At 38.9% G+C, this 24,193-nt stretch overlaps 1 protein-coding gene across 7 annotated transcripts in view; it reads left to right on the forward strand.

The window, feature by feature from the left end:
- Positions 1 to 24,193, forward strand: part of LOC110466242 (E3 ubiquitin-protein ligase HERC2-like) — a 107,613-nt gene that overhangs the window by 63,622 nt on the left and 19,798 nt on the right. For 6 of the 7 annotated variants that reach the window (XM_021522639.1, XM_021522641.1, XM_021522642.1 and 3 more), the window contains 33 exons: positions 387 to 562; positions 1,030 to 1,219; positions 1,637 to 1,816; positions 2,685 to 2,875; positions 3,892 to 4,042; positions 4,576 to 4,781; positions 5,383 to 5,598; positions 5,884 to 6,055; positions 6,506 to 6,786; positions 7,268 to 7,532; positions 8,375 to 8,589; positions 8,886 to 9,062; positions 9,602 to 9,719; positions 10,235 to 10,345; positions 10,788 to 10,896; positions 11,859 to 11,992; positions 12,856 to 13,046; positions 13,936 to 14,136; positions 14,664 to 14,951; positions 15,374 to 15,455; positions 15,635 to 15,778; positions 16,206 to 16,296; positions 16,451 to 16,628; positions 17,181 to 17,434; positions 18,067 to 18,211; positions 18,952 to 19,177; positions 19,829 to 20,003; positions 20,335 to 20,536; positions 20,865 to 21,158; positions 22,055 to 22,208; positions 22,666 to 22,773; positions 23,052 to 23,342; positions 23,952 to 24,097. In XM_021522639.1, coding sequence (XP_021378314.1) covers positions 387 to 562; positions 1,030 to 1,219; positions 1,637 to 1,816; positions 2,685 to 2,875; positions 3,892 to 4,042; positions 4,576 to 4,781; positions 5,383 to 5,598; positions 5,884 to 6,055; positions 6,506 to 6,786; positions 7,268 to 7,532; positions 8,375 to 8,589; positions 8,886 to 9,062; positions 9,602 to 9,719; positions 10,235 to 10,345; positions 10,788 to 10,896; positions 11,859 to 11,992; positions 12,856 to 13,046; positions 13,936 to 14,136; positions 14,664 to 14,951; positions 15,374 to 15,455; positions 15,635 to 15,778; positions 16,206 to 16,296; positions 16,451 to 16,628; positions 17,181 to 17,434; positions 18,067 to 18,211; positions 18,952 to 19,177; positions 19,829 to 20,003; positions 20,335 to 20,536; positions 20,865 to 21,158; positions 22,055 to 22,208; positions 22,666 to 22,773; positions 23,052 to 23,342; positions 23,952 to 24,097 — 6,062 coding nt within the window. The remainder of the gene's footprint in view (positions 1 to 386; positions 563 to 1,029; positions 1,220 to 1,636; positions 1,817 to 2,684; positions 2,876 to 3,891; positions 4,043 to 4,575; positions 4,782 to 5,382; positions 5,599 to 5,883; positions 6,056 to 6,505; positions 6,787 to 7,267; positions 7,533 to 8,374; positions 8,590 to 8,885; positions 9,063 to 9,601; positions 9,720 to 10,234; positions 10,346 to 10,787; positions 10,897 to 11,858; positions 11,993 to 12,855; positions 13,047 to 13,935; positions 14,137 to 14,663; positions 14,952 to 15,373; positions 15,456 to 15,634; positions 15,779 to 16,205; positions 16,297 to 16,450; positions 16,629 to 17,180; positions 17,435 to 18,066; positions 18,212 to 18,951; positions 19,178 to 19,828; positions 20,004 to 20,334; positions 20,537 to 20,864; positions 21,159 to 22,054; positions 22,209 to 22,665; positions 22,774 to 23,051; positions 23,343 to 23,951; positions 24,098 to 24,193) is intronic. The other variant, XM_021522640.1, reaches the window with a different exon arrangement.

A 24,193-nucleotide genomic window follows, 5' to 3' on the forward strand; every position in this document is an offset into this window, starting at 1 on the left:
AAATTGAATAGAAAATTGTAGATAATTGAAATTGTTATAGAAAATTATTAATCTAGTTAAATTTTTGGGAACAACCATATTGCGTTGTCCAAAATTCTAAGTGCATGTTCTGTCAAACTAAACAGTATTGATCAAATGGAAAATGAAGTGATGACAAATATCTGTTTACAGGATGGAAAACAAATGTTCTTATAATGATTTAATAATAACGAAATGTGCCTTGCACTTTTATTATTTTGATTCTATTGTTCTATGACAAATTGCAAAAAAAAAAAAAAAACAGTCAAACTTAGGCAAAGATGCCCTGTAAATAGCATTGATAATGTTATCATAAAAGCATTATACAGGGGAGACAACCTTAGATAAAATTAGTGAAATGGTTGCAGGCCCAGATCCAGAGCGGATGATACAGGACAACTCCAGCTCTATATGTGCTGTCCTTGAGGAGCAGAAACACAAGAAACAGTCACAACCTGTTCCCATCTCTGGGCCAGAGTTGGCGGCAATGATGAAAATCGGGATGCGAGTTGTTCGTGGTGTGGACTGGAAATGGGGAGACCAGGTATGGAGAGTCATGAATTTATAAAGAAGAAAGTTGTAAACACTTACAGTACTGAGCACTTTTCATATCAGTAATAATACACAACTAATTAAGTTGTCATCTTAATGATGCTTACAAAATTTTTGTGAAGTGTTTTAAATTAAACATGCAGTAGATAACAAATGTAAAGAGAAAGCTTACATTAAAGGTCCTGTGTTTCTTTTGTTGGTGTCTGCTAGCTGACAGATTGAAAGAAGCCAGAAATTTGTGGGGGGAAAAATGGGGGAAAAATGGGGGAAAAAAGCCCAAGGAATTTGGAAAATTCTTCCTTCATTAGCAGCCTGTTTCTAATTGTAACTGTATCAATATGTTGCAATTGATCCGGGAGTTCAATGCTAGCTATTGAACAGAATGGACCCCCTCTTAGTAGGGAATGAGTGATGGGAGTGTTATTTATACATATACATGTATATACACCTGTTGTACAGGATGGACCTCCCCCCAGTATGGGGCGAGTGATTGGAGAGCTGGGAGAGGATGGCTGGATACGTGTCCAGTGGGACACTGGCAGTACCAATAGTTACAGAATGGGCAAGGAGGGCAAGTATGACCTCAAGCTGGCCGAACCCCCAGAGATGCCTGATAATGATGAAGATGAGGATGAAGAACTAGACATTGGTCAGTATGAGGGGAAATATGACATAAAGTTATTTACCTGAAACCAGCAAATGAATTGTGAAGCAAATTTGATCAGAATTACATTTTTCTGCTGTATTATTTTCTTTTGAGTGTATAAATTGAATTGTAAGACTATTATGACTTCTTAAATAATGATTGTGTTTATATTTGTAATCATAATCACAACAAAATTACATATTTTGAAATTATGGGTGAACAACTCTAAAGCTACTCATAATCTGAACAGCTTCAACCATTACATTTATTCTCTTCAATAAGGACATTACATGTCTTCTGACTTTGTAAAGACACCAGCGTCCTTGAAATTGTCGGTTCAAAATAATATTGCAATCTGAATTAAAAAGTTCTTGTTTCTTTATTTATTACAATTGCTTTGATGAAATGTTTGCCCTGCAGACTCCAACAAACCAGAAAGTAGACACCCCACTGCCTTGTTAAGGAGGTCCTCCCTTCACCTGCTGCGCTCACTGGCAATCTGCTGTGCTTTGCACTCCGAAACCACCCAGAAAGAGGCTGTCAATTCTTTGTGCGGACTGATGAGGAACATCGTGGACAGTGGTTGTAACTATGGACTCAGTAAGAACAAGTTATTGTATTTCACTTTGTTAATCTGATAATATTAATGGAGGCACGGTAGTCTAGTGGTAGGACGCCGGGCTCGTGACCGAAGGGTTGCGGGTTCGAGTCACGGCACGGCACTGTGGTGTATCTTTGAGCAAGATACTTTACTCCGCTTGTTCCAGTCTACTCAGCTGTAAATTAGTACATCGTTTGGGCAGCGCTAGAATTGTTCATTCACATTTATATAATTTAGGGAATATCATGAAATATAGTACAATGGAAACAGAAGCACGTTGTTTTTTGGTTATTGCTATATATTAATGACAGCAACGGCTGTATGCTCGCCAGGGGAGTTGAGAAAGATATTGGCTGGTTGCAAAGGCACTATAACCACAGATAATAATTTGTGAACTGCTTTGAGACAATCCCCTACAAACTATGTTATGATAAAGCAGTATATAAGAACTTGAATTATTATTATTTAATATACCTGACAAAATAGTATACAATGCAATGTTGGCAATACATATCATCACTAACCCATTAAAAGTAGAGGCATTAATTTATGTACACCTTTAATGTAAAGAAAATGCATTAAGATACCATTAAAAGTAATATATCGATATTGAAATAGCATATTATTCTTATGATAAAATAATGTTATATCAGTTTAATAGATCTACTAATTATATAACCAGTCTTGTACTACAGGAAACTTATCTGTCATGTATTATAACGCATGTATGAAGGTGGTTGAGATTCGTCGGCTGGATAGCCGAATTATTCGGTAATGATGCGGACGTAAAACCACTCAACCATACAAACAAGCAAACAAGGTGGTTAAGATATAAAACAAATGAAGAGGTTTTCTGATTGTTTGTAGACTCCAACTCTGTGTCAGCCCAGGTAGCCTGTGAGCAACACCACAGCTGGTGCACCCTGGGATTCATGCGAGCCATTGCCACGGGGACGTCAATATGTCACGCCTTCAGCACCCAGCGCTGGGTAGATCTACTGCTGAGGATGCTGGAAGAGGACAACACATTACAACTAGCAAAGAGTGTCACTAGACAAGTAAGCCTTGACTGACAGCATCCTCATTCAAAATTTTACTTCAATCTAATTAAAATTATATCTTCACATCGCTCCCGTTTACTGATATGTCGCGTTGAAGATCTAACAACATCCCGTAGAGGGTCATGTTCAGGCGACCTTTGCATTAACCAATCAGATGAGAGCTTACGCATTTCTGTAAGTGATGATGTAATGATTTTGGAACACACTTGCTATGATAAAAGAAAGAGAGGTGTCAAATGAGTAATCGAAAATGGCGGCGCCCATGACACCACGCCGTGGCTATCTACAAGACAACGTTTGTACAATTTGTGGATTTTGCTTTGAAATTAGAGAGACTTCCTCTTCTGGTGTTGTTGTCGTTAAAAAGTTTAACAACCTGAAACTAAAATTAACCAATGACAGGCTTCGCAATATTCAAACTATCACTGGACCAGACGAAAAAAGTGGATTTTGGGCTACGAGGTGTCTGCATTAAATGCTACAGGTCCTGCTTTCTGATTGGTTGAAAGAAAGAGTTATGTCCCGTTTTAATTGGCTTGTTATAAATACGATAATGCTTTCATGTTGACCTCTGACGTGACCCTCTATGGGATGTTGTTAGATCTTCAACGCGACATATCAGTAAACGGGAGCGATGTGAAGATATAATTTTAATTAGATTGAATTTTACTTCATCTGCAGACATTTGAGGGGGACAAAAGCTTTTCTTTTTTTGTGAACTTTCAGAAAAAAAATTGTCTGAGAAGGGAACCAATTATATTTTAATTTCATTACAATTATTCTCTTTTTTTTTGCCTTTTCATTTCCTCAGTACTCCCTTCCCACTTCCTTTGTAATTAATAATTAAGTGCCGTTATTTTTTCAAAAAATCTAAAATGTACAGGCAAGCTATACAACATTAAACAGTGGTACAGATTTCATAAAAATTATATCAAATATTGATTGACTTTCAACATTGCGACATATTTCACCTCCGGTCAAATTTCTGAATGTTGACTTTGCATTGATTTCAGATTCTTACTCTGAAGTTCTTGAGAGCAGTTCTGCCATCTTGGGACCCGTCAGTGAAGGAGTCGAGGGTGAAGGTCATTGTAAAACAGCTGTTTGAGATGTTGGGACGTATCCTGATGTCCTGTGTGGCTGACCCCACACTTCTGCCTCAGAGTGAGTGATCCGAGCCCTCCACAACATCAATTTATTTCCTAAACGCTTTCTGCATATTATTTCGATGAATTTAACGATGCATTTTTGTGTGGATTTTTAAAATGATATTTGACAGCATAGTCAAACCTGCTTCCAAGACGACCTGTGTTAATAAAAGTCTTTTTTAAAACTCTCCAATGTAGTGATTTTGATTGTTAACTGTTCATGGTTTTTGAGACCACTTACAATAGGAGATTATTTCATTGACTCACAAATGGTGGTCTCTTTATACAAATTTGACTGTTTATCAAACTGTTGATAGGTTGATTCTGTTTAATAAAACATTCACACAAGTTAGGTGTAAGATAATATTGAACTCATGCCTTATAGTAAAGTAAAGCTTGGTTTTCTCCTTACCATATGTATGATTTTACTTATTTAATTGGGAGAAAATACGATGTAAGTTGGTGTCAATAGATAAATGTGGCACCATGTTGTGAAGTAACCCATTAATGTGACAAATGTTAATCTATAATGTCCTATCATTTGAGCAGTGGACACTCCCAGGAAGGGTCATAAACAGCGGGCTCCAGTGTCTCTGACCGCATCCTACACCAGTACCATCGCAGAAGAGCTTGTCGCCCTGCTACGGAAGCTGCACACATGTGAATGCTGGAACAAGCACATCAACAACTACATCATCTCGCGCCTCTCAAGTATATCCACACTGATGGTGGACAGAGTGCAGCCCTCCAATGATGTACGCTAATCTAGAGAATCTCGAATTAGTTTCTATTTCATGTCATTCTTCCAACAATATACACCTCGCAAAATAAAGGGACTTACAAGTTATTGGCATATCCAGTACATCAGGTTAATTGATATAGAATATACATTTTTTAAGCCACTTGACATAACCGTCTTTAAATGTGACTGGAATACAACATTTTAGTTTCCATTTGTCGTAAAATAACAGATTTATTTGTTCTTATTGAGTGCAAAGTTTTTAGATATCATATTGTGTCTTGTACCATATTTACGCTGTGTCGACAGTCTAAACCTGAAGAAATTGTTGTAATGATATTGTGATATGTCTAATTCAGGGCTATTAAAATAGTCACCATTGTTTACCAGGTTTAAGCTGGTACTGTTAATTTTTACATGTTTTATTTCTTTCTGGAACTGGAAATAGAAGATGAAATTCATAGGAGGTCATAAACAAATCAAATGATATTAAACAAACCAAATTACATACAATATATAGAGATAAAGGATGTTTCCAGAAAGTATGATATTAACAAATATATTAACTAACTTTACACTAAGTAGCGTTGACTTTTCACCAGTATGTTGTGTTACAGGATCCATGCATAGTGATGTCACCAGACCCCCAGCGAGGTGTCATGGCCGCCCTCACTCTGATTGGTGGGATTGACAACAGGCCACACCTGGGAGGAAGGGTCTGTCATGATCTGTTTCATCAGGGCACCATTGCCCGTATCACACCTAAGGGAAAAATACATGTCCAGTTTGACGATGGTTTTCTCCGAGCCTGTAGACTTACGGAATTGTCTGCTGTAAGTGTACATGTCTAGTCAAGTAAATCTTATGTAATTTTGCAATTACCAGTTTCATTTGAATTAAAAGTCCAACACTTGGTATCAAGAATACCTGTTGATATACAAGAAAAAATACAAAATCACAAAATTCTAAATTTCATATTGAGGGACAAACTTTTTATGCTCCGTATTAATAAGAAATAATAATATTATTTTTTTACAATATCTGGTTTTATACATTGCCAGAGTTTATATTGTATAAGTGGAGATAACTGTAGTATTTTTACAAATATCTTTGCACAGTGTCAAAGTGTGGAGTTTTGTGTGGACAAGCTGCCAATGAATGACCGTGTTTGTAGCATGTGGTCAGGGTTGATCAGTCTGGCCAGCACCGTGTCCAAGCCCGACAAGGACCTGATCAAAGACCGCGCCCCACTGGCTGCCAGTATGGCTAGTGTGGAGTCCGAGCTCCTCTGTACGTATCAGTACTACACACCTGCTTATCATCCCTATGTGATGAGGTCATTCTCCCTGAATTAAGTGTTTCTTTTGTCCATAGTATTTGTTGGACCTTTTTCATCACTCTTCGCAACTTTCAAATATCTAGATATACAGTCACAATGAAATTCATTATCGGAGAATGAAGTTGCAAGAGTGATGCATACCGGTAACTAAGCACTATTGATAAGATGTAAGGTATATGCTGAGTAACACACTGTTATGCATGTGAGTTAAATTTTACCATTTGGGATATATATCGCGATGCCTTTTTTGTTTACCAAGTTCCTGGCTAAGTGATCCTATGACGTCATGTTGTAATATTTTGACCTCTTAAGATCATTGATCCTCAGATTCGAGTAATTAATGTTTTAGTCTTCACTTTCCTATCCTGTTACCTATTATCTATTTCTGTATTTTGTTGCAGCATCCGTGTCCTTTGACATATGTGACCTGCGACGCCAGCAGTTGCGTCTCTGCCTTATCAGGGCTTGTCGTGTGCTGTTCAGTCGTCAGGAAAAGCTACGCCTCATTATGAGTCAGAGCGTGAACCAAGAGGCGGTGCCTGCGCCTGATCCAGATCTGTCTGGCAGCGATGATGAGCTGGGTGATGGACCAGAGGCGCCCTCTACAATACTTCAGCAGCTGATGCTGAGTGCCACACAACCTTCACCGCTAAAGGCTGTGTTCACACGGGAGGAGCTAGAGGTAGGCTTAGTCATGTGGAAGGAGCTAGAGTTTGACTGTTCACACCACAGGAGATGGAGATAGACTGTATTTATACAGGAAGAACTAGAGATTGTTGGCTGTGTTTGTACTTGTAGGCTTTATTTACACAGTAACAGCTTTCTGCATATAGTATTTTCTCTGTAAATGGTCAAATCAACACCGGACAGACACAAATTTTATGGGTAGAGGATGAACATTTCACCGAGTGAAAGTTTTAGAAACCAGACATTCCGATACCTTGTTATAAATTCTTGTATTTAATACAAAGATCAAATCTTTTATTGAATAAGTGTGTGAAAAGATAATATCATCTTAGTTATAAATTTGCATATATATATATTCATAAATGTTGGACGTTCTTCTTTTAATAAGTTTTAATTTTTTTTTGGAATTTGACACTAGTTTGCAGGAAATCTGAATTAGGAACTGTTTATAAAGATCATCTGTTTTCTCCCTCTAGGCTGCCGCCCTGGCAGTATGTCAGTACCTAACTGCTGCTAGTTTGCTGGATCTAGACGAGACCGACTCATCGGACTCTGAAAGCGAGCATGAAGCGTCAGTGCCGTACAAGACTCAAACATCAGCCAATACAACCAGCAGCCGAACAACAAAGACCAAAAAATCCAAGGCCTCTTCCCAGCAGCCTCCTCCAACTGCAGTCGTTACACAGATAATGGAGATGGGCTTCCAGAGGAAGCATGTGGAAATGGCTATTAAATCTATGGGTAAGTTTAATAGCTTATAGAAAAGTTAAGATGTTTAAGAATGACCAACCAGTAATACTGTACGATCAACTCTGTAGGTATGTAGTGGTGAAAAAATTCTACCATCTATTGTATTTCCCAACCTTTAAGTATCTCATTCACATCCAAGCATAAAGGTTGTAATTCTCTTTGGGGGTGAAAACATTTTTTGTCTCGCTGCCACAAAGTGGTATATTCGTGGTAGCGAGGCTATAAGGTGTTGCTTTTCCATCGACGGCGTCAGCATTAAGTTTTTGTGTTTTAGTTAGTTTCACTGAAAGTATATAAGTGCTAGACCAACCAAACTTGGACCATAGATGCATCTTGGGTAGTACATCTCAACCCATGAATCAAATGTGGATGCAGCCTGCTTTTCATGGTCCATTGACTTTGTCAGCATCTCCATCAACATTAAGTTTTTGCATTTAAGTTAGTTTCTCTGATATGTGCATTGATGGTAAAAGCGGGGCATAGGTGAGACATATCAATCTGAATGGCTTGTGAAATATTGTTGCAAAAAAGTATTAACAAAATTGATATCTTGACTGGTAGTGCAGTGGACAAGCTCCCTGCTTTATGATCAAGTTGTCTGGGAGGGCAATCCCATTATCAAAGCCAAGATGTTTCTTGTATAAAAGGACATTGTTGTTAGTACCATATATTTCTTTGATGTATTTCTCTTTGCCAAAGTAAATGGGTAGGCAACTCAGAGCCTGGAAAAATGCTAGATAACTTGAAACAAATTGGTACCCTTATTTGGTTTTTGTTGACACAGAGCCCTTGGAAACTCTATCTTATTGATGATGGGATTAAATTTGTTATAGCTGGAGGATCACTGCTGGCCGAGGGAGACAACCCTCGCCCCGAGGCACTAGTCAACTGGCTGATAGAACACCCGGAGGTCAGCACACACGAGGAGTCGGACACAGAGAGCCTGTCCTCTGTAGACTCCTACTCCGAGTCCGACTCCACCTCGGAGGACTTTGACGATCTCGACATAGCCTACGATGCCAATTCTAGTCTCGTGGTGAGTCAGCAGGTATAGACTACCAGTGGATATAAACTGTTTCGGTTCGGAGTAGGTGTTATTTTGTTGGCTGCTTGTGGATTCAAACCAATAAAGTTATACATTTGTGTATGGCATCAAGTTTTAAGTAAAATAGCGAGATAAGCTTGTCGATTCCAGTTTAAAAAAAAAATGGGTTTTGAAAAGATTCTCCTTCTACTTATCAGTTCTGTTACAAAGAATATAGAAAAAGTTTCAAAGATATTTCATCTGCCATGAGTTTAATCATTGAGTAGAAATTTGAACCGAAGTTTGTTATTCTCGGACAGATTTCGAGCGAGCTAGGAGCGACTGGTACAGTACAGACGTACAAGAGGCGGTCAGATTTCCTAAGCAATGACGAGTATGCGATGTATGTGCAGGATAACATTCAGACAGGCATGACTGTCAGATGTTGTCGCACGTATGAAGAGGTACAGGAAGGCGACACAGGAAAGGTGGTCAAGGTTAGTACGGCTCTTGTATCTGGTGTAGGAGTTCTTCCTACTTAACCTGACCTTGATTTCTTAAAGAACTGTAATTAAGAATTCATTTACGCCAGTGCGCATTTAGTGATAATTCAAATTTTTATTTGGTAGTTTCTTAAATTTGACTTCTTAATGAGATTTGATTTTTTCCCGTAATTTATCAAATTATCATTTGAAATATCATTAATGAAACATTTTATCAATAAAGAAATGTTTTTTTGAGAAATTGTTCACATTTTATTTTTAAGGAATTCAGTAGAAATAATACAGTGTTACATTTAATGGTGACACTAAAAAGATGGTTTGTCTAGTTGAACTGAATCAAATTCCTATTTTATTAAAAAATAAAAAGGAAACCTGCATTTTAAATAAAAGAACAGCTAGATATTAAGTCTATATATGTTAAGAAATTAAAGGAATTGATTGACATCAGTATCATACTGACATAGAGTGACCGATTATCGAAACATAATGATGTACCTTCACAATTAATACATATTGTTGATTTATCTTGCCAGTTGGACAGAGATGGACTTCATGACCTGAACATTCAGGCTGATTGGCAAAGGAAGGAGGGAACATACTGGGTCAGATACATCCATGTGGAACTCCTTGGACATCTAGGTCTGAGTACTGGTAGGTTTAATTCATGGGTACCCCCCCCTTGGACAGCTAGGTATCGTATGAGCACTGGTAGGTCTAATTCATTTGTAACCCCTTGGACAGCTAGGTATGAGCACTGGTAGGTCTAAATCATTTGTATCCCCCTTGGACAGCTAGGTATGAGCACTGGTAGGTCTAAATCATCGGTATACCCTTGGACAGCTAGGTATGAGCACTGGTAGGTCTAAATCATTTGTATCCCCTTGGACAGCTAGGTATGAGCACTAGTAGGTCTAAATCATTTGTATCCCCTTGGACAGCTAGGTATGAGCACTGGTAGGTCTAAATCATCGGTATACCCTTGGACAGCTAGGTATGAGCACTGAGATATATCTGACGCATATGACATGTAGGCCTAAGTGGTGGTAAATCTGACACAATTTGAACTCATCAAACATAATTGGGAAATGAACAAAAGGCCTTGAAGGATAAAGTTCCAGAAAGTTTAAGATATTTTATACTAAAATATTTAATTTGATTATTTAAAGGTTCATCTCAACCCATTAAAGTTGGAGACAAGGTACGAGTCAAACCAAGTGTGACGATGCCCACCTACAAATGGGGTTCTGTGACACATCACAGTATTGGAACGGTAACAGGTAAGACAGGAAATTACAACATTGTTAACAGTCTTAGGAACCCTACTTCTAAAATAAAGTGCCTTGTAAATATTTAAATATTCTTCATAGCCCTGCTGCTTACTTGAAGGGGCATTAAATATTTACCTTTTCTGTTGATAAATTTGACTTATAACTTCCACTTCACTGACTTTAGTTATTTATATTTTGCCTTAAGCTCTATTGAATTTTGTGATTTGGTGTTACCTCCATATCCATTAAATTGAAAATTATTGCATTCTTAATTTTTATGAAACATTTTCTACTTGCCATTTGTACACATTTTACAATGATTTATTGAATTTTTCACACTATGTTTAATAATACTGGTCAGGTTTTTATATTGAATATGTTTTATGTTATATTGAGGAAACATATGTATACCAGATTTGAAGTACTAAATCACTTGTTATCATCACTGTAGCTATCAACCCTAATGGGAGAGACCTGACTGTAGACTTTCCCCAGCAAGCCCACTGGACAGGCATTATTGATGAGATGGAGATAGTTCCCAGTACACACCCTGGGGTCAGGTAAGGCTCCTTCCCAATACACACCCTGGGGTCAGGTAAGGCTCCTCACCCAGTACACACCTTGGGGTCAGGTAAGGCTCCTCACCCAGTACACACCTTGGGTTCGGGTAAGGCTCCTCATCCAGTACACACCTTGGGGTCAGGTAAGGCCCCTCACCCAGTCAGTACACACCATGGGGTCAGGTAAAGCTCTTCTCCCAGTCAGTACACACCCTGGGGTCAGGTAAGGCTCTTCTCCCAGTCAGTACACACCCTGGGGTCAGGTAAGACTCCTCACCCAGTACACACCTTGGGGTCAGGTAAGGCTCCTAACCCAGTACACACCTTGGGGTCAGGTAAGGCTCCTCACCCAGTACACACCCTAGGGTCAGGTAAGGCTCTTCTCCCAGTCAATACACACCCTGGGGTCAGGTAAGGCTCCTCCCTCAGTTCACACCCTCGAGTCAGGTTAGGTACCTCTCTAAGTTCATACCCTGGGGTCAGGTAAGGCTCCTCCCCCAGTTCATACCCTGGGGTCAGGTAAGGCTCCTCCCCCAGTACACACCCTAGGGTCAGGTAAGGCTCTTCTCCCAGTCAGTACACACCCTGGGTCAGGTAAGGCTCCTCCCTTGAACTTGAAAATGAAGAAAATCACACATTTCAGATAAAAATAAGTAGAACAGGATTGATCTAATTGCAATAAAAAATATAGTCATGTTAAATGGACATGCTGACATTTAAAATCAAAATTATTTACATCAAATTATGTATCTTTCTTACATTTTCTGTCATTTTTGCTGACATGAATCTCAATTTTAAAAGATTTCTTTCTTGTCATTTTCATTTTAAGATGGCATCATAGCAAAATATACTTATCATCTTAAACAGGCAAAGCTTTTCGAAACATTTTTTATTTTTTTGCTGTTCATATTTTTGGTTACTGTAATGACTTAAAATTTGATATGGTTCATATCTGTTTACAGTTGTGACGAATGCCAGGTCTTCCCTATTGTGGGTCCAAGGTTTAAGTGTAAATTGTGTGAAGATTTCGACTTCTGTGAAAATTGCTTTCGCTCAAAGAAACATCGTCATCCATTCAACAGAATTTCAGAACCAGGTAATTTTCACGGTCTGTTGTTACACTGCAACGCATTGCTGACATAGCTTTTAGAATTCTAGTGGCAGATTGGAGAAACATCAAAGGGGTCTCACGAGATGTTTAATGAAGATGAAGTCTGAATTAGATAATGACCAAGAAAAAGATGTTTTTGAAAAGAAAAATGAGGGATGATTGTGTTACAAGTTTTTTTCTGAAGTCCACAAAATTCTTTTGGATCTGCAATTGTGTTCTTTCCAGTTTTGTGATAGATGAAGAATAATTGGGGAAATACCACTGCATGATGGCACTTATACCTACAGTAGGTAGTGGAATGTTGTTCATCAGAAGTGCACACAAAGGAAAACTTATTTTTAGATGCTGAAGTTGGGAAATTAATTCAGGATGTTTCAGTTATCAGACAAAGGAAATCTGAAGGGGGGAGGGGGGGGGGTAAAAATAATATTAATCTATTGTGTGGATGAAAACTATTTAGATAGTGGTGTAGATATGCTACTGTATACAAGGAAACGTTTGCCGCAGATTAATTTTCTTCCTTGTTGCACTCCATAATAAGGGCAAGTCTGTCATGACAGCAAATATATCAGTAAGTAAAATGTACATTGTACATGACATTTCAACTGATGAATAAAATTAACACTTGTCAAATATTGATTATACCAGTTAGTTATAAACATTTCACTTTGGTTTGTGTTAGAGGTATACCTCTAAACGAATCTGGTGTATCTGTTGTATGTGTAATTGAATAATTAATTAACTGTATCGAGTGCGGAACTCTCCTGGAAAGAAGGTGCAAACAAAGTAAAGTATGATGAATCCTTAACTTTCCCTGTATACATTATTTAAAAAAAAATCATTAACAGGCAGTGAGCCAGTGCTGGTTGGTAAGCCAGGGAAACACAAGAAGAAGTTGTCTTTCCCACTGTCTGGCTCAATGATTGATGACTGGCACAGCTGTGTGAAGAGTCTGATGGTATCCTCCCGGGAAAACCAGGCCCACCGTCTCATAGAAGGCAACAGTGGCTACTGGCAGAGCTCTGGTTCACAGGGAAAGGTCAGTTTGTACTCAAACATTTCTGAAAGCTTTCAGAGTAGGCGTGGTAGCACCGACACAGAGGATAGGGTTCGATTTATTTTTCGGCTGTTAGAACTAGTGTCTCTTTATTAGACATTTAGAAGGACTTCAAAAATATATATACCAAACAAAATTTCTAGAATAGCCAGGAGTACCGGTCCAGGCCTGGTGCTGCAATACGACTAGTGTTAGGTTAAGGTAAACATAAGGCCTAGGAGCCTTCTTACAAAAATAAGATTTATACATTAAGTACATATATACATATATACATAGATGGCTCCATCTCTCCCCTGTCTCCCTCTTCTTTTCTTTCACTCCATACTTTATCCCTTCTACTCATTTTCCCGTTTCTTCGTCTGCTGGATAATTGAATTTCCCAATCAATCAATCAATCAAAGCTTTCAGGATGTCTGGACTACTATTTGGTGATTTTCAAAGGTCTATTTTGAATTTGGTTCTGATATTTCACTGGTTAAAATGTAATACAGTAAATGCTTTTATGATTTTTGATTTTTTTTTACATTGATATTTAATCTTTAGTTAAATAGAGATAGAAAGACAAATAGATGTTTCTAGTTTTAAATTCCACATTGCTTTGATTAAATTATTAAGAATTACGTATTAAAGTCATGTATTTGAAAAATTGTTTTTAATATGTAGAAGTAATAATGAAACTGTATTTCACTCATTACAGAGGAGTCAGGGTTAGCATTATACATCATGTCAGTTTGACATATATCTGGTTTGCATTTAAACTTTGGGTGAAAAGTATTTTTCTTAATGTGGCCCGTTAATTATAAGAGCCTTAATATAAGCATGAAGTATAATCTCACTTCATCTTTATAATATATATTTTTTATCGATTTAGCACTGGATCCGTCTTGAGTTACAACCCGACATCCTGATCCATCGCCTCTACATGAAGGTTGACCCTGCAGACTCGAGCTACATGCCGTCCCTGGTCGTCCTTAGTGCTGGCGACTCCATCAACACAATCAAGGAAAACATAAAGACTGTGACTATTGGTCCCACCGATACACTTGTCACTCTCCTGGAGAACATGAATGACGTGAGTAGCGATTCCTATTCGTTGTATGTAAATAATATTGGAGGCAATAAGTCTTGCCCATTAGGTATATGATTAATTAACTCATTCACCCCTGAAATTTCATAATGAACTATTCCAACCTTTGAATTGGAAGGGTTCAAATGTGTCTTCAGGGGTGAATGAGTTAATCACAGGGAAACGAATAAAATGTATGTTTCTCTAAAAAAATCCTCGATACTAGGGCAATAATTTTTGTAATTGATGTGAACCAAGAACCTGGTTAAAAATATTAACAGTTAATATTTGTTATAAAAAGATTTGCTTTATTATGTTATTGAATTTCATTCTTGAACGCTTGTTAACTCATTCACCCCTGGAGTTTCATGATGAACTAATCCAACCTTTGAATTGGAAGAGTTCAAATGTGTCTTCAAGGGTGAATGAGTTAAATTATGTCTAGGAAATGAAGATAAAGCTAATGCGTGTAATTGAAAATGTCTTTAAATGGAATTAGCTTGATATTAACCGATTGACTTTGTTTACTGTAGTATTTCCGGTTTGTGGAGGTCTCAGTGAAGCAGTGTCGTAGTAGTGGAATAGACTGCAAGGTGCATGGCCTGTCTGTGATAGGTCGTCTTCGTGCAGACGAGGATGACATGGCTGCCAGCTATACATTCCTCGCCTCTGACCGCGAAGATGAAGATGAGGATAAGACAGTAACTACTCCCATCAACAAACGCCGGTCAAAGGTCACCAGCAGCAAGGAGATACAGACACATGTGTTCTGCTGGGGACTCAATGATAAAGACCAGCTTGGAGGACCAAAGGGATCTAAGGTAATAGGACATAGTTCAGGGCAAGGAAAGGAGGGCAGGTTGAGGATATGCTATGGTGCAGGGCAAGGAAAGGAGGGCAGGTTGATGATAGGCTAGGGTGCAGGGCAAGCAATTGATCTGAGGGAAGGATATATACAAAGGCTAAACTTCAGTTGAAGTAGCAATCAAAGTTGAGGGAAAAGACTTAAGGCAAGGTAATAGTCATAGTTCAGGGCAAGGTAATAGTCATAGTTCAGGGCAAGGAATTGAGGTAAATGAAAAGAGAACTGACAGTTCAGAACAAAAACAGCAGTGATAAAGTATTGGCTCAGGGCAAATGCATGAGAGAACAGGGAAGCCAGCAATCTAGGAAAATAGAATCACTTACATTTTGTGTATGATGTCAGTATTAAACGATCATAATCATTGTATTTTGATTTCAGATCAAGTTGCCCTGTCTGAATGAGACTTTATCTGCTCTGCGGTGTGTACAAATAGCTGGAGGGTCCAAGAGTCTCTTCTGTGGTAAGAACATCAGTATTAACTACTAGAGTCACTATGGAGATCACTGCATTAGACTTTATTCTATTTATGTCAATATTAACAATATAATTAATTTTGATAATTTATATCAATCTTTTTGAAAAGATTTTAGATTGGACTTTGTCACTGTCGGTATAACTGCTGGTTTTATTGTGTTTTAGTAACACAGGAAGGAAAGATGTTCGCCTGTGGGGAGGCGACTAATGGTCGCCTAGGTCTAGGGATCAGCTCAGGGACAATCTCTGTACCCCGCCAACTCACCTCTCTCAGTCAATATGTCATCAAAAAGGTGGCAGTTCACTCAGGTAAATATTTTCAAGATCTTAAAGATATGTGCTGCTTTACAAAGTTATATACCTGTGATTTCTGTTAGAGGTATCCCTCTTAACGAATCTGGTCAATCTGTTGTATGTGATTGAATAATTAATTAACTAGATCAAGTGTGGAACTCTCCTGAAAAGAAGATGCAAACAAAGTAAAGTATGATATATCCTTAACTATAAACTGTTCATTTTGTGCCATTCAGTTCAAGCAAGGTGTTCTAGTTCAATAAATAATAAACTTTTGAATCAGATTTGTTTCGGTGCATCACCCTTAAAAATACATAGATGTGTATAAAAGTACTAGGCTTGAAACCTAACCATGGATAGATATTATTTATTTTAGAGTCCTTGGGTTCAGATAGATTTTTTTTCTGGAATAACCCTAACCATGACATGGTTGTTTTTTTAGGCGGTCGACACTCTCTGGCTTTGACCACAGATGGGAAAGTGTTCTCCTGGGGAGAAGGGGATGATGGAAAATTGGGCCACTTCAGTCGCTGGTTAGTACACATGATGATTATACTTTGTACCAAAACGATACTGACAGCAGTTCAATACAGTTCACTTTCATTGAATCAAGATTTACTTTCAATTTTACATTCTTTGCTGAAGTTTTATTCAATATTTTATATTTTGCTATTTTGATTTTGGCAGGAATTGTGATAAACCTCGTCTGATAGAGGCCCTGAAGTCCAAGCGTGTACGTGATATAGCCTGTGGGAGTTCACACAGTGCAGCCATAACTTCCAATGGCGACCTGTATACCTGGGGATTGGGGGAATATGGACGGCTTGGCCATGGAGACAATACCACACAACTTAAGCCCAAACAGGTGAGTCACCAAGTTAGGTGCCAGGAATTTCTACAATAACTTGATATGAGAGTCCTATTAAATGTTGTGGAACGATTCGATTCAGTGTGTGTGTAGCAAACTCATAAAAACGGTACACTGTATATCATATTTTGCCCCTTCACATTTTCACCCTTGTGTAATTCAAGCGACAAGTGTGTATATTCACTCTAGACTGACTTTGCTGGCTGCTTGGCGATGACACTTACTGTACATATTGAACAGATCTTTAACCCTTTCACCACCGCAGACAATAATGGACTCATCCATATCAATGCATGGTAGAGTATACTCATCCATATCAATGCATGGTAGAGTCTACTAAAGTAACTTAGGGGTTAAAGGGTTAAAGTCATTTACATTGTGTTGAAAACTCTTTTTATGAGATGAAAAGAAAATAGCGATGATAAGTTCTTAATAATCAAGTTGTTTCCCAAAGACTGAACAGAGGTGAAGTAAAAATTATGTAGTATTGTGCTAAAAAATTGACAAAATGAGTTTACTTGAGTGGTTAACTCAACTTTGTGATTCCAGGTGAAGGCCCTTTCCAGCCAGCGTGTCATGCAGGTGGCTTGTGGGAGTCGAGATGCACAGACGCTGGCTTTGACTGACGAGGGTCTAGTTTACTCCTGGGGAGATGGGGATTTCGGAAAGCTTGGGCGAGGTGGAAGTGAAGGCTGCAGTGTCCCCCATGAGATTGACAGACTACGTGGTCTAGGCGTGTTTCAGATTGAGTGTGGAGCACAGTTCTCACTAGCTTTAACCAAGGCTGGTCAAGTGTGGACATGGTACGTATACAACTGAGTCAGGTTTTAATGTGGATCCTACCCCCAGGACCAGGGCCCACATATGTGAAACCATATTCATGCTCAAGCATGGATTTTGTGCTCAAGCCAACTTTCTTGTTACTTGCATAAATCATGTAACAGGGTAAAAAGTCAAGTGTAAATATTAGAAACAGAATTGGACTTTTAGTCTCCCTAATATTCTTCCAAAACTATTAACAAAATGTGAATTTTTATGAATTGATCACATGAAGGAAGAAATAATTTGACTTGAGCACATTTTCCGAGTTTGAGCATGAGAACGGTTTCTTGAATACGAGCCCTTGGCCTGAGTGTGATACAGATGTGGTACATAGCATAAAAAGGAAGGTTTGGATGTTGTACTTACCCAGATGAACCTGGTTTGAATCCATTAAATGTCTGAGGGAAGGTGAGGCTGTTAGAGTATCAAGAGAATACATACCCAAACATTATCGATCACTTTCCAACCCCATTACTTTGATCAAATCTCAAACACTTGTTTTCAGGTCTGTATTATGTTCATAAAACTGCAGAAAATATGACATATTGCTCAGAATAAATCATGCATCAAATATAAAACTTTAAAAAACTTGTTGCCAATTATGTCTTATCAGGGGAAAGGGAGATTACTTTCGTCTTGGACATGGCAGTGATGCCCATGTAAGGAAACCCCAGCTTGTGGAGGGTCTCAAAGGGAAGAAGATAGTCCACGTGGCTGTTGGAGCCCTCCATTGCCTGGCTGTAACAGATTCAGGACAGGTAAGTTATATCTGACGATCGTTTATCAGTCTGATCTGACACTCCAGACAGTGAGTATATCCACTAGTTTGCCAGTACACTGACACTGTGTGTGATGCACTGTGTATTGTTTGTCTTTTCCTGACCCTGGACCAGTAAGTGTCCTCTTGTCCTCTTCATCTGACTCTTTATTGCCCCACCCGTTGTCAGTCTGAGTCAGATACCGTAAGTAAATTGCGCCCTAAACCCCTTCATCTGTCGCTATGATCTTTAAACCCTAGTCTAGAGAGACAAGTTTCTCAAGTTCAAAACATCTGATGCAATGTACTACTGGTCATAATCTGGCTGTGACAGATTTAAGGCAAGTGAGCTTACACCAGAACTTCACATCTGAGATGCTTCATTCCGTTGTCTTCTAACTGAGCGACTTAAAAATTCTGATAATTCTCAGGTCACTACATGCATCTGACTCAATATATACAAGCTTAATTGTGGCAGATCTAAGACAAATTACCTTTCCATTAAGGATATGATGCTATTATCTCCAGTGCATTATTTAATTGAAATATGAGTGAGCGAGACTATGTTCCCTCGGGATAATATATCTGATCCAGTGTATCCCATGCACTTCGAGTCCAGCGGTGACAGATCTGAGACCAGTGTGTTCTGAACGACTCCTACCTCTGATGATATGATCCCCAAGTCTATTTTGTCTATAACTTTCAATGATTTAAGAGATAAAAAAAATCTCTGATGAACAGGTGTATGCTTGGGGAGACAATGACCATGGACAACAAGGGAACAGTACAACCACGGTCAACCGGAAGCCGGCCCTTGTCCATGGTTTGGAGGGCTACAAGATCACACGTGTTGCTTGTGGCTCTTCTCACAGTATCTCCTGGGCAACAACAGACCTATCAACCCCAACTTCACACGAACCTGTACTCTTCTCATCCTCCAGAGATCCCCTTGGAGCCTCATTACTGGGTAAGTTTCAGTGATAGCATGATGCTACTTGTAAACATTATATGGGAACTCACAGCTGCATAAACAAGGTTGGTGTCCATGTTTCCATGGGATCCCCTATGAGACACAAGCGACTATAAGATTCTAAGATTGTAAGAGACTAAGGACGTTGCTGCTGGAACGTTTCTATGAGAGCCAATATGCTATTTGTTACTGTCACCTAGGGGTTTAAAATTTGGCCACTTTTGTTTATCGCAATCCAAAAGTTTGAACAGGTTGGACCAGAGTTGTTCCTTTATGACACAGGTTGAACCTAGTAAACTGCTTTCAGGCATGCTTTGACAAAGCCTTGCAACACCTGCATACACATTTGAAGGTCTGCCAGGGTTTATACATGAAAGTGTTGAATTTAAGACCACACAAACCAGTTGTTCCACATAAAATAACAGGCCCATGGTAAGTTTCCCTGAGATCCTCCTAGAGCCTCACTTCTTGGTAAGTTTCTGTGAGGACCTTGTTACTGCCACAATAGGGGCCTGGCAGCACATTCATTGTAGGTGCTCCATGCCTAGAGACCAGCTTTTTACCAAATTTCCTGCAAGAATCTCATAAATGGAGATGGAGATAGCACGAAATCTAAATTATTAATATTTTATGTTTTTGTGTGACCAGGCATGAATGAGAGTGTGGCTGACGATGCCCATCCATCAGCACCCGCACCATCCACGCCGACCACCAAAGTGATACGCCCTTCACTTGCCAAGATCATCCTATCGCAGGAGACGGACCTCGCCAAACAACAGGCTCTGGGCCATGTACTTACAGCACTTCAGATCACATACGCAAGGTACGTAAGATGGCTACACGGGTGCTGCAGATCTGCTTGACAATGTTCAATCAACAGATCATAACCTATATCACTGTCTTAGGGTTACAAGCTCACTCCCCACATATCATCAATCTCATCTTGCAGATATTGACTACACCCTAATAAATGATCACAAGGTCACTTAACATTACATAATCTTCATAGATATCAGACCATAGTCTGAAGCTCTTCTTAAAGATCACAATATGCATTTTGTGACAAGGTTACTTTGTAGATCATAAAATACAATACTAGACAATTGCAACAAACCTCATGATCACCTGCTCCATGATGTTATGTGATGTTACAGGGACACAATCGTGAACTCTCTCGCGAAGGAACAACTTGCCATGCCCATATCAACTGATCTTAAAATGTCCACAATGTCCACCTCCATGACCGCATCCACCCACCAGGCCACCGATCTGACCAACGGACAGCCATCTGAGAATTCAGAAGTTGTTGACCACACAGACATAGCTCTTTCCATAGTCGAATCCACTCACTCTGATGTAAGTACATAGTGAGATAAGTTTATAGTGCAAAGATTACGTGTTAACCCTTTCACCACTGTAGACCATAATAGACTCATCCAGATCGATGCATGGGAGAGTGTACTAAAGTTGCACAGGGTTGAAAGGGTTAAAGATTCAACAGCTGTAATTAAAATTCCAGTATGTTGATGAGATTATATTTGAAGAATTAATCTGAACAATATTTCGCACATGATTTTGCTGTAAACACAATCGCTGTTTTTAATGAAGGATTCATTGGGTGAAAACATATGATTAAACATTATATCTATCAAATGACAAAATTGTTTAATTTCCTTTTTCTCAGATCAACACAGAAATGCCATCCTTCCCTAGCATGCATAGCCTGGCTGCCAAGGTTTCACCTGCCACCAGTATCATGGCCGAGACATTTACATCAACAGATCAAGTCACATCTACCATAGAGAAAGTTCTGACATCATTCCCGTTAGGATTGGACGAATTCACAAATCGTCTGACAGCTGATGATTGCCGTGTACTTGTTGACTTGCTTAAATTATCTGTGGGGTCGCGAGTTGGAACAAAAGGCCGAGAGACGTTGTCAGAGATTCTGACATGTTTGGGAAGGGCATACCCTGCTGTAAGTACACAAAATATCATTCAGACTTGAGTTTTCAGAATTTCATTTAGACTCGAGTTTTCAGAATTTCATTCGGGCTTGAGTTTTTAGAATTTTATTCAGACTTGAGTTTTTAGAATTTCATTCAGACTTGAGTTTTCAGAATTTCATTCGGACTTGAGTTTTTAGAAACATCTTTTTTTCGTATTCTGTTTGTAAATCTTATAATAGTGCACATTCATTATATTTTTTCATATTAAAAACATCTAAATGATAAAAAACAGAAATTTGATCAAGCTTAGAGTGAATATATGACATGATTTCATGAAGGATAGTATTATTATTTTCTAAATCAAGATAGTAGTTGTTTTCAGTGTAGTGAATCAGTTCTTGCTGATTATTGGAATCTGTTATGTACACTAATAATAATTCAACATTTTAGTTTAAACATAAATTACATTAATGAGAAGAGATGACTATGACAACATGATCTGGGATATCAACCTTCTGATGATGGCCCAACTACTGGGCCGAAACTGTGTTTAACACTGGCTTAAACCTGCTGATATCAAAGTTGATGTTATGATGGTCATCATGAGTGATCAAATAGTTCTATGGCCGGACTAGTAGTGAATTCTATTTAAAGAATCCATCAACCGGGAATTGCTGAACTTCGCTGATCTTTATGGAAACTACTGTGGAATGTAACCACCCTAGGCCTCTTAAGAAGAAGTTGTTTAAACATATTTGATCCCTGTGACCTTGAATATGACTAGACATAGGATCTCCATCCCGCCTGTATATATTACATGTATCAGATAATCATTTCTGCCCAGTATTACAGAAGTACATTTTGAAAAGAAGATTTGATGTTAACCTGACCAACTTGTCCTTAGATTATAACTACGTGATTACAGGTTTCTGAGATGTTATTGGAGCTGTGCGTTACAGAGCTGGAGGACGTGGCATCAGACAGGGAAACAGGCCGTGCCATGGCACAACCCGTCGTCCAGGAAAGTCCTCATCCCTACATAGACGACACCTCACTGACAGGCCATGTCAAGATTCCAGGTACAGCCCTATACACCAGGAAATATTACTTTATCTGTACCCATACCATTTGAATTAAGAGATTTGCAAGAAATGCTCTTGTTGATTTAAACTAATGTATAATGACAATTCTTTTTTCTCCAATTTCTGCATATTCCAGATACATGTGTTCCATGATGGACATCTTTCACTCCCTTTGATGATATGGGGTGTGGTTGTCTCCATATAGAGAGATTTATGGTAATTTGTTAATTTTGATACCAACGTTTGTCAGTAGGTGGGTGACTGTGAGTGCCCTTGCTCAAAATCCATTAAAGCGCAGATAAATCAATTAATTGAGAACATGGAAGAAGTAAGAAACAGGCAAGTGGCTTGAGGCGTAAATGGGTAGTATTTTATGGCAAACTGTATAAGAACACTTGTAGAAAAAGTTGTCCAGTCTGTGGGTATGTTGACTTATCATGTAAATTTGTTACAGGTGCCGAGGCCCTGCGTGTAGAGTTTGACCGGCGCTGCTCTACTGAACGTCGGCATGACCCTCTCACAGTGATGGATGGGTCAAGTCGTACTGTGACAATGAGATCAGGTGAGGACAGCCATCAACACATAAGAGGGATAAAGTAACTTCTCTTGTTTATATAAGTATATAAAACTGATACCTTTGACTCCAGGGTGCATATTCTGGTTTACACTTGTTAAAACTTAGTTAAAAAGATTTGATGCTGTCATCTGAACTGAAATAAATGTTAAAAGAAAGTGTGTATTTTTATTTCTTTATGTGACAGGTAAAAAGATTTAATGCTGTCGTCTGAACTGAAATAAATGTTAAAAGAAAGTGTGTATTTTAATTTCTTTATGTGACAGGACGAGAATGGTCTGATTGGTCCCAGGAGTTGAGGATCATGGGAGATGAACTTCGGTGGAAGTTCACCAGCGACGGTTCAGTGAATGGATGGGGATGGTGCTTCACCGTCTATCCCATCATGCCTGCCGCAGCACCAATGGACATGTTGTCTGACCGCACCATACTGTCACGACCTTCCATTGACCTTGTGACCTGTCTGCTGGACTTTAACCTCCAGATGAGTCTGGACAAGGGCATCGTGGCTAGACTGGCTGCAGCTCTGGCTGCATGTGCTCAACTCAGCACATTAGGTATGTGGGTATAAAAGTGTACATCAGTGCTATGAGAATGGAGTGGTATTTGTATAAACTGAACCTTGAATAATCTGAACACTTGTCTAAACCAGACTTAGTCACTGTTTGTTAAGTCATTTGGTCTAATAATGTACTAACTTTCTGTTCCTGTCAGAAATATTTGTTTAGGTCTTATACCGGTTATAACAGGTTATTATGCCCCCACCAAAAATGGGGGGGGGGGGGCATATAGTGTTGCCCATGTCCGTCCCATCCCGTCCCATCCATGAGCGGGGGCATTTTCTAGTCATTAGGGTCATTTTCTAGTTTTTCTACTATACTGCATAGATACAATATCCCAATATCAGGGAGAAAGAAGATGAATCTACCTTTCCCTTGGTAGGGAAAAATATATACTACTGAAAATGTCATCACTTTACAAGTGGGATTCTACAAACACTATCAATTTCGGCACAAAATCTAAAATGACAAGACTATTTTGACATGGTAGATTTCTTGGAAGGGTATTATTTCCACGCATTAATTGTAATAGAAAAAAAATGATAATAACCGACATTAATTAACCTAGCTTATAGGTCACTATAATACCTGGCTAATCCTCCACAGGTGCCAGTCAGAGGATGTGGGCCCTCCAGAAATTACGCAAACTCATGGCCGCCAGTTTTGGTGACCAGTCCATCAACGTCAATGCCCTACTGGCCAGTCCGAGTCTGGAGAGCCCAGACCAGGAGATTCCACGACCATTTACCATGGTAACTATATATAACAGTAGCGTAATATCAGTGTCTTGTCATTGATATTGGTCTGTCAATTTTGATGTCAGTATTTAATGTAATAAATTTGTGCAG

This window comes from Mizuhopecten yessoensis, unplaced genomic scaffold, assembly GCF_002113885.1.
Source record: "Mizuhopecten yessoensis strain PY_sf001 unplaced genomic scaffold, ASM211388v2 scaffold11125, whole genome shotgun sequence".
Lineage (NCBI taxonomy): Eukaryota > Metazoa > Mollusca > Bivalvia > Pectinida > Pectinidae > Mizuhopecten > Mizuhopecten yessoensis.